At 36.4% G+C, this 15,874-nt stretch overlaps 1 protein-coding gene across 2 annotated transcripts in view; it reads right to left on the bottom strand.

The window, feature by feature from the left end:
• Positions 1-354: 354 nt before the first annotated feature.
• The window catches only part of RAD51C (RAD51 paralog C), a 31,905-nt gene continuing 16,385 nt past the window's right edge, over positions 355-15,874 (bottom strand). For both annotated transcript variants that reach the window (XM_027087214.1, XM_027087215.1), the window contains 4 exons: positions 10,584-10,650; positions 9,811-9,871; positions 3,134-3,194; positions 355-1,678 (listed from right to left, as the gene is read on the bottom strand). In XM_027087214.1, coding sequence (XP_026943015.1) covers positions 1,562-1,678; positions 3,134-3,194; positions 9,811-9,871; positions 10,584-10,650 — 306 coding nt within the window. In that variant the 3' untranslated portion in view covers positions 355-1,561. The remainder of the gene's footprint in view (positions 1,679-3,133; positions 3,195-9,810; positions 9,872-10,583; positions 10,651-15,874) is intronic.

The raw sequence follows: 15,874 nt of genomic DNA, 5'->3' as shown, positions 1-15,874 counted from the left end.
TGGTAACACTGATATTTATCACTTAACAACCCCCTTACTCTCTTGACGTTATGATTTGAGTAGACAGAATATAAAATGACAGGTAATTTTTTATAATGACTGCATTAATTATAATAAAAACATATGGGGCTTCCCTGGTGGCGCAGTGGTTGAGAGCCCACCTGCCGATGCAGGGGACGCGGGTTCATGCCCCGGCCCAGGAAGATCCCACATGCCGCAGAGCGGCTGGGCCCGTGAGCCATGGCCGCTGAGCCTGCATGTCTGGAGCCTGTGCTCCGCAACGGGAAAGGCCACAACAGTGAGAGGCCCACGTACCACAAAAGAAAAAAAAAACCATATGCCTTAAAGCGCTCAAAAATAAGAGTGTTACAATTAGTTATCCTATACTAAAGTAGTCATTTGAAATTAGTCTTACATAATTAGGATGACCATAAGCCTGATTTGCCTGGGACAGTCCTGATTTATGTCCTGGTATAATTGTTAGCAGTGCCTATTTTCATTCTTTAAAAAGTCCTTGCCAACTATGGTTAGTCTATGTATAATCAATTACAGAATAATTACATTTTTTAAATTTTATGAATTTAGTGTTCAGTCTGGGACAGGAAATACCAACTGTCACTGAAGTCTGGAAAATATGGTTGTCACGGTATATAATATTCAATTACTTAAATAATTTTCTTCCACTGGGAGTTAAAGTAAATTTTGTAAATGAATTAAGAAGCACTAAGAACCAGGTACCAAAACATTTTTAAATTTTGAAACCACTCAACAATCCAAATTTTTAATTTATTCAAGCAGTATTAAGATTATTCAAAGGAAAAATGTCAATACACCTAGAACTGGATCACACCATGTTTCAAAAATATGGAAATAAATGACTGTGAGCTTATCAACTTGACAACATAGATATATGTTCCAGTCAATGTTCTAGATGGGATAACAACTCTAAAGTCCTTCCTTTAATGTTACAAAATAACATTAAAAAATGAACAAATGACTTAGATTTTAGGATTGGGGTCACTAAAATCAGACTGGTCATCCAAAATGTGTATCCTACTCATAAACTGAATGTAATGATATGCTGACTCATGGTGCTGGCTTTTCTTCATAATGGAAACATGTCATTTTTAAGAATTATCAAAGCTACATTTAAAGAGGAGAGCACAATAGGAATGTTAAAAAAATCTTTTCTTCCTAGAAATGTCTAGGCAATTGGCAAAGAAAGGAGGAGAAAACAGTCTGAATATTAAATTCAGTTGGCCACAAGCGATCAGCTTTCCACATTTGCAAAATACAATAACTGTATCATCTCTACTGAATGTTATTGAAAATGAAAACAGGGTTAAATACAACTGTAGAACACTGCTTAGTTTAGAAAAACTTTCAGAGAATCCTATTTGTTAAGTGTTTTCACTTAATATAGACCTGATCCATTCATTCACCATTCACTTAATATAGACTGGATTCATTCACGCCATAGTGTTTATATTCTAAAGTAACGAGTCTACTACTTGTAAGCACTGCATCTCTCACAGCATCAATACATATGTATACTCTGAGACTAGTCTTTGGATTCCTTTTCTTCCTCTGAGTCCCGTGACCGCTTCCGGATATTCAATGAACCTTCTGTTTGCAATGAACATGCAGTAGCAACAACAGCATCTCTAAATCCCTGAGGCTGCGAAATGAAAAAATATACAAGTATGCTTTAAGAACATCTAAAATAACAACTGGTCTTCCAAATATTTTAAAGTAATTGATAAAAGAGCTACTTTATTCTTGGGATAGAAGTTATCAACCACTGTGAATGAAGAGGATAAACCTCAAAGATAGACAGGGCTATAATAGGGTAACTTTTATGTAGAGTATGTGTATGTCTTTACTTATACATACACATACACAGAAATATAGTACATTATAAAAATATTCTCTAAAAGTCAATCCTAACAAACTTTACAGTGGCTCTATTAAAAGAGGTGAAAGGAATTAACATGCACTAATTACTTAGGTACTTTAGAAATATTTTCACAATTAAATACTCTAATGAATTGGGAGATTGGGATTGACATATATACACTAATGCGTATAAAACAGATAACTAATGAGAACCTGCTGTATAGCACAGGGAACTCCACTTCGCTGTACAATAGAAACTAACACAACACTGTAAAACAACTATACCCCAATAAAAATAAATACTCTAAAATAAAATGTCCCGATTAGATACTTTAAATGCACCTGGGCAGTGCAAAGACTAAGTAGATAATTCAGTTTCAGAATCTCCTTCTATTTCTGTTTTTGTCCTTAAAAAATGAGACGCTAAGAATATATCTGATTCAACACTATCGATAAATATGCATTATTTTAGCCAAAAATTTATTTTCTATGATGTAAAATTACTGGAAAATTAACACTTTGAAGTGGGATATATTTCACTTATATGTGGAATCTAAAAAAATAACAAGAAACTAGTGAATACAACAAAAAAGAAGCAGACCTACAGATACAGAGAACAAACCTAGTGGTCACCAGTGGGAAGAGGAAAGTGGGGAGGGGCAATAATGAGGTAGGGGATTGAGGTGTACAAACTACAACACTATGCATAAAATAAACTACAAGGATATTACTGTACAACATGGGGAATATAGCCAGTATTTTACAATAACTATAAATGGAGTATAACCTTTAAAAATTGTGAATCACTATAATGTACACGTGTAACTTATATAATATTACATATCAACTATACTTCAATAAAAAAAGAAAAAAGTGGGATATATTTGATGACTATGATAGATCTATCAAAATGAGTAATGCTGGTATTTTTTTCTTTTCTGAAAATCTTTAACGACTTTCACTTTAAAAATCTAATATCCTGACATTACACATGGCACGGAACACACTCCCCTATAAATAAGTATTTCCTCTGTTCTTAAGAATAAATTTCAGTTTAATTGTGACTAGAGAATTCTTACATATACTACTATTTTGGGGATAATGTTCTAAGCGTCAAAAGCTGTCCTCAAATATGCTTGCTGCCTACAGAAGTTAACAGAAGCAATTTGTAAATGCTCTCTTGAGATAATTACTGCCCACTAACACCAAAATCCCACTCTAACCAAATAATACTGACTGTGATTTGAAATAGTACTGTAGCATCCTTCTGGCTTGGTGATTTGTACAATGTTGCCAACCTGGTTAGAGAAAAAGAATAAATACACACAAACACATGATCTTAATTAATTAGTTCAGACGACTGACTTCATAATTTAAATTCATAGCTTTTTACTATAATTCTATTATTTTGTTCTCTAAGAACACAGAAAGCAAAGAAATATCAAAAATACTCCCTTAAAACAAGAGCTATATGTATACATGTAATAATTATTACATATAATAACAATACGGGCTTCCCCGGTGGCACAGTGGTTAAGGATCCGCCTGCCAATGCAGGGGACACAGGTTCGAGCCTTGGTCTGGGAAGATCCCACATGCCGCGGAGCAAATAAGCCCATGCGCCACAACTACTGAGCCTGTGCTCTACAGCCGCGAGCCACAACTACGGAGCCCCTGTGCCACAACTACTGAAGCCCACGCGCCTAGAGCCCAGGCTCCACAACAAGAGAAGCCACTGCAGTGAGAAGCCCGCGCACTGCAACGAAGAATAGCCCCCGCTCGCCGCAACTAGGGAAAGCCCACGTGCAGCAACAAAGACTCAACATAGCCAAAAAATAAAATAAAAATAAAAATAAATTAAAAAAACCAAAAATCCACAATAGATTTGTTTACATAAGTGAAATCTTAAAACAACCAAAAAGGCCAATGACTGATTCACATAAATTATTTTATACATGACAAGATGCTATTTACACTTAAGAAAATAAAGTGGAAGAAAATATTTAATGAGATTGGAAAATATTAATAATATATGAAGTATAAGTTATACTGTATGAGCCGACATTTATGAATGTTTGTACATATACATTATATAGAAAAATTACTAAAAGACTACAATCAAAGGGACTTCCCTGGTGGTCCAGTGGGTAAGACCCCATGCTCCCAATGCAGGGGGTCTGGGTTCGATCCCTGGTCGGGGAACTAGATCCCGCATGCATGCTGCAACTAAGTTCTGGCGCAGGCTAAATAAATAAATAAATATTAAAACAAACAAAACCAAAAAATACTACAATCAAAAAGTTAAGTTGTTGTTACAAGGTAAAAGTTGTTCTTTTGTTTGGTTATCTACATCTTTCAAACTTTCTACAGTACTTGTGTATTTTTTTACGTGTTATAATAGAAGTATTAAGACAATTTCTTGGTATTTAAATGAGGAACACGTACTCATATTATACTAATACAAATAATCTAGGAAAACACATTCTTTCAAAATGCTTATGTTCAGAAAAATCGCTGTCAAAACAGGACAAGGTCTGTTTAGGTATGATTTTATTGTGTACTCTACAAAGTAAATAATATAAAACTGAAAGCTGAAAGTAGTTGAGAAATAAAATTCTAAACTCTTATTAACTATGCTCAAATACCGTAACAGCAACAAATACATTTGACCCTTGAACAATGCAGGGGTTAGGGGCACCAACCCTGTGCAGTCCAAAATCCAAATACTCTGCTTCAAAAACAAAGGAATTGATAAATGAGTCACCCAAGGGCAGGAAGCTGAAACAGTTTAGATAGAATCAGGACTCAAACCCTAGCTCTTTTAACTCCACATACTCTGATCTCTAATTGAACACAAAAAAACTCTTCCCCACACTTAAAAGATCTGTAAAATGAAAATACAGATACTACATTTATTGAAAAAAATCTGCCTATAAGTAGACCCATGCAATTCAAACCCTTGTTGTTCACTGGTCAACTGTATAAGAAAAAAAAATTTTTTGTTTTTTGGCCGCACCATGTGGCATGTGGGATCTTAGTTCCCTGACCAGGGATCAAACCCGCGCCCCCTGCAGTGGAAGCATGGGGTCTTAATCACTGGACCGCCAGGGAAGTCCCTAAGCAAAAACTTTTAAAGTGTCTTTTAAAAATTACTTTAAAACTGATATAATTTATTCACAATAGCTAAAAGGTAGAAGCAACCCAAGTGTCTGACAGATGAATGAATGGATAAACAAAAGGTGGTATATACATACCATGGAATATTGCTCAGTCTTAAAAAGGAAAGGAATTCTGACATATGCTACAATGAACCTTAAAGACTTTACACTAAGTCAAATAAAGCCAGTCACAAAAGGACCAATATTGTATGCTTCTGCTTAAAAGAGGTGCCTAGAGCAGTCAAATTCATAGAGACAGAAGGTAGAATGGTGGTTCCCAGGGGCTGGTAGGAGGGGAGGATGGGGAATTAGTATTTAATAAGCATGGAGTTTCAGTTTAGGAAGATGAAAAAGGTCTGGAGATGGATGGTGGTGATGACTGTAAAATAATATGAATGTACTTCACGCCACAGAATCGTACACTTAAATGGTTAAAATGGTAAATTCTTTGTTACATATACTTTACCACAATTTTTTTTTTTGGCTGCAGCACGCAGAATGCAGGATCTTAGTTCCCTGAGCAGGGATCGAACCTGTGCCCCCCTACAGTGGAAGTGCAGTCCTAACCACTGGACGCCAGGGAATTCCCTACTTTACCACAATTTTAAACAACTGATATAACTGTACAAAATAAGGATTCTAACTTAGAGAAAAATCATAGCCTCTCAGAGTTAAACGGATCATTTCTTTAAATGTCATATAATGTTGATTTGTTTTCAAAAATAATTCAAAAAGACATCTTGGTTTATGATGGTACTCTCTTAATTTTGCAACTGGCCCCTACTCAGGCATAATTCAAAAGAGAAGCAATCAGAGACCATCATCCATTAGCTTTTAGGTTTGTTCTTTCAGGATGAGAATAGAAGAATCCAAAATGTCATATCTTTGTAATAGCAACTGTCTGCATAAATAAAATAACTGTTAAGTAATATGTAATATAAGAATAATTGTGTTAGGGAGTGAAATCATCAACTTTTACAATGCTTTAGGGCTGATGGTCTATCTTTAACGCAAAATAAAACAGAAAAAATAGAGGCATGGAGTATTTAAATCTATCTTATTAAAAAAATCACACTTTTGTTTTTGTTTGTTTGTTTTGCGGTATGCGGGCCTCTCACTGTTGTGGCCTCTCCCGTTGCGGAGCACAGGCTCTGGACGCGCAGGCTCAGCGGCCATGGCTCACGGGCCCAGCCACTCCGCGGCATATGGGATCTTCCCGGACCGGGGCACGAACCCATGTCCCCTGCATTGGCAGGCGGACTCTCAACCACTGCGCCACCAGGGAAGCCCAAAAAAAAAATCACACTTTTTGATTCAATGAAACAAAAATTAGCTAACCTTCTGAAAAAGTGGTATCTAAATCACCTCATATCACCATATGTCCAAAAAGGTACCCAGTACATCCAACTTTTCTGAGAAAATTATTAAAAAGCAAATAAGATTTTAAGAAGCATTTATATGTTTATTAATAATCCTAACATCAAATGGGCATTAAGTATTAAGGCTGAAAATCTTCCTCAAATTTCTAGGTAAAAATAAAATTTATATTTCACGTCTGCATCTCAAGAGATTTTTTGTGTGTGTGTGGTACGCGGGCCTCTCACTGCTGTGGCCTCTCCCGTTGCGGAGCATAGGCTCCGGATGTGCAGGCTCAGTGGCCATGGCCCACAGGCCCAGCCACTCCGCGGCATACGGGATCTTCCTGGACCGGGGCACGAACCCGTGTCCCCTGCATCGGCAGGCGGACTCTCAACCACTGCGTCACCAGGGAAGCCCTCAAGAGATCTTTTTAAACAACAAACTAAACCAAAGAATCACTTGGCTCATGGCCCCAGCTGAGATGAAGCTTAACATATGGCTGAACTACAGTTTAGGTCAGGAAGAAACAAGACAGAAGCACAATTTGTGCTTTAAAACTGAGACACATATGAAACACTGCGCGGGGGTGTTGATGTATTACTCCACTCTACCACCAGATCTCCTTGGCAAACAGTGGTATAATTCTGAACAATCTTGGCCTCATCTTATCATGAATATGCAAACTGGAGGAAAACCCACACAACGTACCGGACAGAGACAAAAGTATTTCTCTTAATAACTATTGGAATGTTATTCCATTATTAACCAAAGGGTAAAAATCAGGCGTTTCTAGTGAAGATGGGGACTGGGGCATGAGGCGGAACACTTAAATTCAATTCTCCATGTAAATTTGGTCTTTAGTTTTCTGCTCAAACTATAAGTGTTCATTTTTATAACTATTTTCCCCCAGCATGAGTTTCTATTTCCATCCTTTCAAGATAAACTAAATTTTAAAACACATACAAGATTTCATACAACTTTAATAACTTAAAGATATCAGATTTCAAACAATGAAGAACAAAACTATGTTGATTTTATTAAATGAGGTCAACTTATTCTGATTCTATAAAGTATGTACATTACTTATCATATATCTACAGCCTAGGAAAAAAAGCAGTTTGGAGAAAAAGGTTTTTACCTAAAAAGGAGGATAAGAGCTATACCTTCAGATTCGCTGGCAATCAATGCAATAATATAATAACATTCTAGAAACAGCAATTATAGGAGAAAAGGAATGGACTCTATTATAAAGTCAGCTAAAAAATGTGGATACTACTACCTATTTCATAGTTATTTGGAAAATAAAATGAAATTATATATATATACATACACAGAGCACTTAGCATAATAAAGAACAGTTAATAAATATTCAAAAAATGGTAGCTATTATTTACTACTTTTTAATCTTTCTGTGCCTTGATCTTCTCACTGCTAGTGATAATTGGTACAGCGTTTTCTAAGAGTTACTGAAGGATTCACAGATATAGAAAATAAATTAGTGGTTACCAGTGGGGAGAAGGAGGGGGCAATACAGGAGTAGGGGATTAAGAGGTACAAACTACTATGTATAAAATAAGCTACAAGGATACACTGTACAACACAGCAAATATAGCCAATATTTTATAATAACTATAAATGGAGCATAACCTTTAAAAATTGTGAATCACTATACTGTATACCTGTAACTTCCATAATAGTGTATATCAACTATATTTAATTTTTTTTAAATAGTTATTGAAGGGATTATATGAAAGGTTGTATACAAGGTGCCCAGTTAAATACCTAGCACAAGCAGGCACTTATTAAAATGATAGTATGGAATACAGGTAAAAATTCATAGAACAGCACATTTCCCCTAAATCTATCTATTCAATGTCAGTGTTCTACGCCACTAATTTCTTGGGAAAGATTAGTAAGAAGCTGAAGTCATAAAATGGTTAACTCTTAAGAAAGTAAGCATGATTTTCTGATCTCATGGGTGCCTAACCAATGCTAACTTCTAGAATTTGACAAAGGCAGCAAACTTCTCCTTCTGACGAATGCATAAAAAGATGAAAGAAACATCTTTCTCTGCTCCTATTATTTTTCTCACTTCTTAGATGTATTCTATTAGTGAGTATGTAATACTAGAATAATAGTGGAAGAATACTACTGTATACTAGCTCAAGGGGAACTTCTAATAACATTTAAATAGTGGGATGTGCTTTCCAGAAACCTAAATCTGGGAAAATATAAGCGATATGTTCAAAAGACTCTCATCTGGAGAACTGCTGCCAATCTTTCCAATACGGTTTGTTGCTGAGAAAAGAATTGCTTTTGTGAATCCAGTACACAATGACTTATTTACAGAATTGGAGGGATGGGAGTTGAATGTAAAGCACTATGTATTATGGGGGAAAAAAGTTACCTGAGGTCTTTGGAAATGCCAGCTTTAAAAGAGACACAAACTGCATGAACTAGTTATAAAAGATGTATACAAATATAATAGGGTCAGCTATGAGCTCAGGGTCAGTAAAACCTAACTTGGTCAGGCTTGATTTTTTTCACTTTGTACAAGAATGAAGAAATGCAGAAAAAGAAATAGATAGTATCTCTGACCAGACCCAATATGTCTTTAAGCAATCCTTTTTTCCATTTTTGCCCACATGCTGTCTCAATTTCCCTATTTTATTGGAGTATTTCCAAACCAAGTTCTCTAGGTTATACCAATTAACTTGAAAGCAGAGATGTTGGCATAAATCTGACATTTCTGGAAGTATAGAATAAAAGACTCCACGGCTTTCAATTGCCTATTTAAAAAAAATGAAAGGTGGTTTGTTCACTTGCTCAGCAGCTTTAAAAACAAAGGTTTCATGCTGCCACAGTTTTATTTTAAAGAACAATACTTGTGAAAGGCAAGTAAGTAACTGGATAATAAAAGTAGGACAGGAAAATATAAAAGAAAACAAAAACAGACACAATTTCACACAGGAAATATATTAACAAACTAAGAAAAACCATCCTATTTTCCACATAACCTAAAGCTAACCTCAAAAGTTTTCCTTTTGTCCTGATTTTACTCTTCTTTCAATCCCTTCCAGGAACACAGAGTACCTACCTCCCTCTGCATGGTTAATAAATGGTACTTGATTTCAAAGAGCTTTAGAAGGTAGCATTCTTTGGCCACCTACTCATTTCAGGAGCACCCCATCATTTCAATATTCCGAAGAATTTCCTAGGTAGTTAAATGTGCAGTATAACAACATGTTTCTATGTTTGCTCTAGGTAATGAAGGCAACAAAAGCTTTAGTTCATGGGGCACTATAGATCTCATCCACTGGACTAGCTCTAAGAAACTGATAAATGCTCAGTGTAATTAACCCAATACTCAGAATTTTTAACTTATTTCTATACTGACCTTCGCTTCTGGTCCCAATGAAAGATTAGTCGTATTGTAGCAGCATGCCCCCAACTTTCCCCTGAGGGAAAAAGAACATGGTAACTGACTGAGTTATAAGTCTCTCAGAATGCCTCTGACCAAATACAGTTTTACTTTGCTTAATTTAACATAACAAAAGTATATCTGGTTTCAAAAAACCTGGTACATGGGTAACATCCTGAGATTAATAGATTTTCACCTATCTGTGGCAATACTGCAGATCATTATCACTATCCTCTATTTGCTTTTAGAAAACTTTGTAGTTTGAGTCAACATATTTGTCAATCTTCCTTATCATCAGGCTTACTAACGTATTTCAGACCACCAGAAGAAAAACAAAAGCTCTGACAGAATATTCTTAAAGATTTTAGTACAAATAAACCTTGAAGCACTGTGTTCTAACAAAGCCACGAGTAAGGTTAGAGTCATAAGCCTATTCATTACAGTTTGATTTGTATTTAAATGGATTCACCACTCCTCCTAAGACTGCGCTTTCTGAGGGAGTCATCTTATGAATATTTATATGCTAAGTACCTGACACAAGAGTTGCCAGAGAGTAGATGCTCAATAAATGTTAAACAACTGAAAGGATGAGTCAGTATCTAAAGGCACTGTGCTCCACACTAAGATTTATCAGTGAATAAGACAGTCTTCTCTACTTTCATGGAGCTTACAGTACTCAACAAGCATCAAATGAAAGAGGTAGAAAAAAATGTATTTAACTAAAAATGTTTATTTGATTAATTGCCTACCCAGTGCAGGAACCAGCAAGGCCTGATTTTTATCAATCTTTGTTGTCATCTGATTGGTTAAAATTACCTACAAAAACAAAATGTGAGAAAATTAGGTGAGTCTCCTCCCAAATTTATCAAGTAAATAGTCACGTGATTTTAGTATTCTGAATATAATCTAATTTAAAGAGAGATATATGTAGGTAATGAAAACTTTTCTCATATATTTTTTAGATATTACCCATAAAAATGAGTAAAATTATCTGAATACATGATTCTACTGAATATAAAACATTTTTTAACAGACTAGAACAAAGAAGTTCTTATTGTGATAATGGAAAAAAAAAATATAGTAGATAATACATAAAGGTCTAAAGAGACCATGTGTAAAAACTTCATAACTAGGAGCACAGGAAACATGGGAGTGTGTGTTCTTTACCACTGTTGCCTCTCTAGAATATATTTACTCAAAGGAATATAAAATCCTTAATAAATAACTCAATGTTTATACTTTTAGGGGACAGACAGTATTACCATTTATGATTTTACAGAAAAAAAAAAACCGAGGCAAAGAATTATGAAAAGAGATCTAAAATCATAAAGAGAGCACAGTATAAGTAGAAGAACTGGGAAAAGATAAAACCCAGTAACAGATCAACTGACCCAAAAATTATGACTATGCTAGTCTGCTGGTAATAGAGATATAGGTGTTGCCTTACCCACAGATGCCCTCAAGGCTAAAAATATTGCTAATTCTTTTGGATTAAATAGTGGCCTATAGAAAAGATTCCATGTTTAGAAAGATAGTAATTTTATTTTATTTACTTATTCTTTGGCTGCACCGCATGGCATGCGGGATCTTAGTTCCTCAACCAGGGATCGAATCCGTGCCCCCTGCAGTGGAAGCATGGAGTCTTAACCACTGGACCTCCAGGGAAGTACCGAAAGATAGTAATTTTAGAGTAGAGATAAAGAAAGTGTTTAAGGCTACCTTAATATAGTAAAAGTCAGATTATCTGGCACCTTCTCATCTAAAATTCTCCAGAAATGGTTATTTTAAATATTGTTCCAATATAGATCTTCCCTCCAGAAATAAGACAAATACTACTTCAAGCTGAAACTGATAAAGAACTTCTAAGAAAAGCAATAAGAAAAGATACCTACTCTAAAAAAGTCATCTATTTCTTAAGAAAACTGAAAAGAAAAGCTGTTTGGCTGTTCCCACCACAGTGGTCAACACCCTAAAGTTTCTGTTTATCTATGAAGGAGAAATCTGTGACCCATCTAGATCTCAGTCAAGCACAAACTGGATGACAGCACTTCCTCCTAGTTCCTCTCCCCTTAAGTGCCATAGTGGTTTTCCCATGTGTTACCTTATTCCAGGTATCTCAGAACAAGCTAAGCAGGAATTTAAATTGGTAATTCACTAAAATATATTTCTTACTGGCATCCACAACATGTTGAATAATACTCTTTACACACTATCAAGTGTTTAATCTTTAGCAACTGGGATATTTACTTACACCAACACTTTTTGGTTAAAGGTGCACTATTCAATTCTGCAGCCATGAGCCACATTTAGCTTTTTAAAACTAAATTAATTAAAACTAGAAATTCACTTCCTCTGCAGCATTAGCCACATTTCAAGTGCTCAGCACCCATGGAACTACTATATCAGACTGAGCATTTTCATCTTTTTTTTCTTTTTTTGGCTGCGTTGGGTCTTTGTTGCTGTGCTCAGACTTTCTCTAGTTGCGGCAAGCGGGGGCTACTCCTCATTGCGGTAGGTGGGCTTCTCATTGCGGTGGCTTCTCCTGTTGCAGAGCACAGGCTCTAGGTGCGCAGGCTTCAGCAGTTGCGGCACGTGGGCTCAGTAGTTGTGGCTCGTGGGCTCTAGAGCACAGGCTCAGTAGTTGTGGCGCTCAGGCTTAGTTGCTCCATGACATGTGGGATCTTCTCAGGCCAGGGATCAAACCCGTGTACCCTGCATTGGCAGGTGGATTCTAAACTACTGTGTCACCAGGGAAGTCCGGAGCATTTTCTTCTTTGCAGAAAGTTCTACCAGACAGCATTGGCTTAGAGAATATTACACATCTTACACATTATCCATTACACATCTTGAGGAAATTGTAAATAGACATACTGGCTTACCAGTTGTTCAACATCCCAAAATAAGAATTTGCATTGTTAGCATATACTTATAATTAACAGTATTTCTGCAAAAATGTTGGGTTTACCATGACATAAATGAAAATTACTGTGTGATTACTCCAAGCTCCTAAAGAATGAGTCTTGGGAGTTCCCTAGTGAACTAGTAGATAGGATTATGGCCTTTCACTGCCATGGCCCGGGGTTCAATCCCTGGTTGGGGAATTGAGATCCCGCAAGCTGCGCAGCACGGCCAAAAAAATTTAAAAAGAATGGGTCTTAAAATAGTGAAGTGGGGACTTCCCTGGTGGCGCAGTGGTTAAGAATCCGCCTGCCAATGCAGGGAACAAGGGTTCGAGCCCTGGTCTGGGAAGATCCCACATACCACGGAGCAACTAGGCCCGAGCGCCACAACTACTGAGCCTGCACGCCTAGAGCCAGTGCTCCACAACGGGAGAAGCCACCGCAATGAGAAGCCCACGCACAGCAACGCAACTAGAGAAAGTCCGTGTGCAGCAAGGAAAACCCAACGCAGCCAAAAATAAATTAATTAATTAAAAAAAAACAGTGAAGTAATAATCACTTTAAAATTATAAACTTCACTGCTTTAAAAATACTTCTGTGGGCTTCCCTGGTGGCGCAGTGGTTGAGAGTCTGTCTGCCGATGCAGGGGACACGGGTTCATGCCCCGGTCCGGGAAGATCCCACATGCCGCGGAGCGGCTGGGCCCACGGGCCATGGCCGCTGAGCCTGCGCGTCCGGAGCCTGTGCTCTGCAACGGGAGAGGCCACGACAGTGAGAGGCCCTCATATGGCCAAAAAAAGGAAGCCAGACATAAAAGACCACATATTGTATGATTCTATTTATATAAAATATCCAAAAAGACAAATCCATAGAGACAGAAAGCAGACTAGTGGTTGTTAGTGGCTGAAGGGAGGGTGCAATGGGGAATGATGGTTAATGGGTAAGGGAGTTCTTTTTGGGGTGACGGAAATGTTCTAAAATTAGATAGCTGTGATGGTTGCACAACTCTGCAAATATACTAAAAAGCACTGAACTATGATTTAAAAGGGCTAATTTTATGCTATATTAATTATATCTAATAGAGCTGTTAAATTTTTTTCTGATAATAATCAAATAAATGCATCTCTAGAAGGACTCTCTCCATATCAGTCTGCAAAGACTTAAAAGACTCAAAGTTGGTAAAGAAGTGGGAAAACAAGAATTCTCATGCATGTTATACACATGAAATTAATATAATATTGTAAATCAAAATATCTCAAAAAAAAAGTCTATCTTCTATTTTAGAAAAAGTATAATTGGAATCTAATCAAGAGGAAACATCACAGAAACCCAAAATTGTAACTTTTTTTTTTTTTTTGCCAAGCCATGTGGCATGTGGGATCTTAGTTCCCCAACCAGGGATTGAACCGTGCCCCTGCATTGGGAGTATGGAGTCTTAACCACTGGACGGCCAGGGAAGTCCCCACAGAAACCCAAAATTAAGAGATAATCTCTAAAATCACTGGCTTCTATTCTTCAATACAGCAATGTCACAAAAACAAAGAAAGGCAACTAAAGAGATACAACATCTAAAGGCAATATGCGATTCCAGTTGGCAAAAAGAACAGGAAAAATTTGCTGTGAAGGACATCATTGGGATAATTGACAGAACAGGAATATGGATTATATACTAAAGTGCTGTATCAATATTAAATTTCCTACATTTGATAACTATACTGTGGACACATATGAGAATATTTCTTGTTCTTAGGAAATACACGCTGAATATTATCAGATAAAAGGATATGATATATGCAACTCTTTTCAAAGTGTTCAGAAAAATATATACATAAACTCTGTGTGTGTGTTTGTGTATGTATAGAAAGAGAGTGGGGAGAGAGAATAAGAATGAAAAAGCAAACCTTGGGAAAGGTTATATGGGAGTTCTTTATACTATTCAAATCAACAAAATAAATAAAATTCTATCTTTTCCCCACTGAACTAAAAAAAAAAAAAAAAGAAAGGATTCCCATTCATTGTTGTAGAGAATATACTTTGGGATACGCTTTCTGAGGGCAATTTGATAATATATTACAAAAGGTTTAAAAATAGGGATATCTCACTGGCTTAATACTTTCAGAAATGACTGGACACACGGACAAAGAAGCATATATAAAGTTGTTGACTCCAGTGTTTTACATGGTGTTTTACATGGTGAAACACTGGAGCCAACTTTAAAGACGATCAATAGAGAGAGAGGTGGTTAAAAAACTATGCCACAACCATACAGTAGAATACTATATAGATGTTAAGGTAAGGTACATTTATAAAGTAGTATGTATGGGAAGAGGTTCATAGTATATTAAGTAAAAAACAACTGTTTGCTTGATTGATTTTAATATGATTTCACTTAAAAAATATGTATATGTTTACACAGAATAAGTTTGGAAAAATATATACAACAAACTCAACAATAATCATCTCTGGGTAATAGATAATATAATTGCTTACTTTCTACACTTTCGATTGCTTAAAACTTTTTTTACAGCAAGCAAATATAACTTAAAATTGTAAAATGTACTTATTAGCAAAGGTCATACATGCTTCTATAGATGCTAACTGGGAAATTAAAAATCAAGTAAAGAAGAATTTATAAACTAAGAGGAGAAAGTATACACTCAACCCACAAAGTCCTACCTCTAGAAGTAGCTACTGTAAATGTTTTGGTCCTTTCAGATCTTTTTCTTCATATATATAAATATAAATGCACATATATAACTTCTGTTTTCTTCAAAAATTGGGATCACAGGGCTTCCCTGGTGCCGCAGTGGTTGAGAGTCTGCCTGCCGATGCAGGGGACACGGGTTTGTGCCCCGGTCCGGGAAGATCCCACATGCCGCAGAGCGGCTAGGCCCGTGAGCCCTGGCCGCTGAGCCTGCGTGTCAGGAGCCTGTGCTCCGCAACGGGAGAGGCCACAACAGTGAGAGGCCCGTGTACCGCAAAAAAAAAAAAAAAAAAAAATTGGGATCACACTAAATATATTATTATGTAAGTTGAATTTTTTCACTTATTCATATATCTGGATATATCTTCTTCCATGTTAGTGCATGTATATTTACATTACTCTTCTTAAACACTGCATAGTATTCCATGTTGTTATT

Source organism: Aethalodelphis obliquidens, unplaced genomic scaffold, assembly GCF_003676395.1.
Source record: "Aethalodelphis obliquidens isolate GAN/ISIS:26980383/991018 unplaced genomic scaffold, ASM367639v1 scaffold58, whole genome shotgun sequence".
Lineage (NCBI taxonomy): Eukaryota > Metazoa > Chordata > Mammalia > Artiodactyla > Delphinidae > Aethalodelphis > Aethalodelphis obliquidens.
Note: the sequence above shows the minus strand (reverse complement) of the source record. Positions and strands in the feature narration are given on the sequence as shown.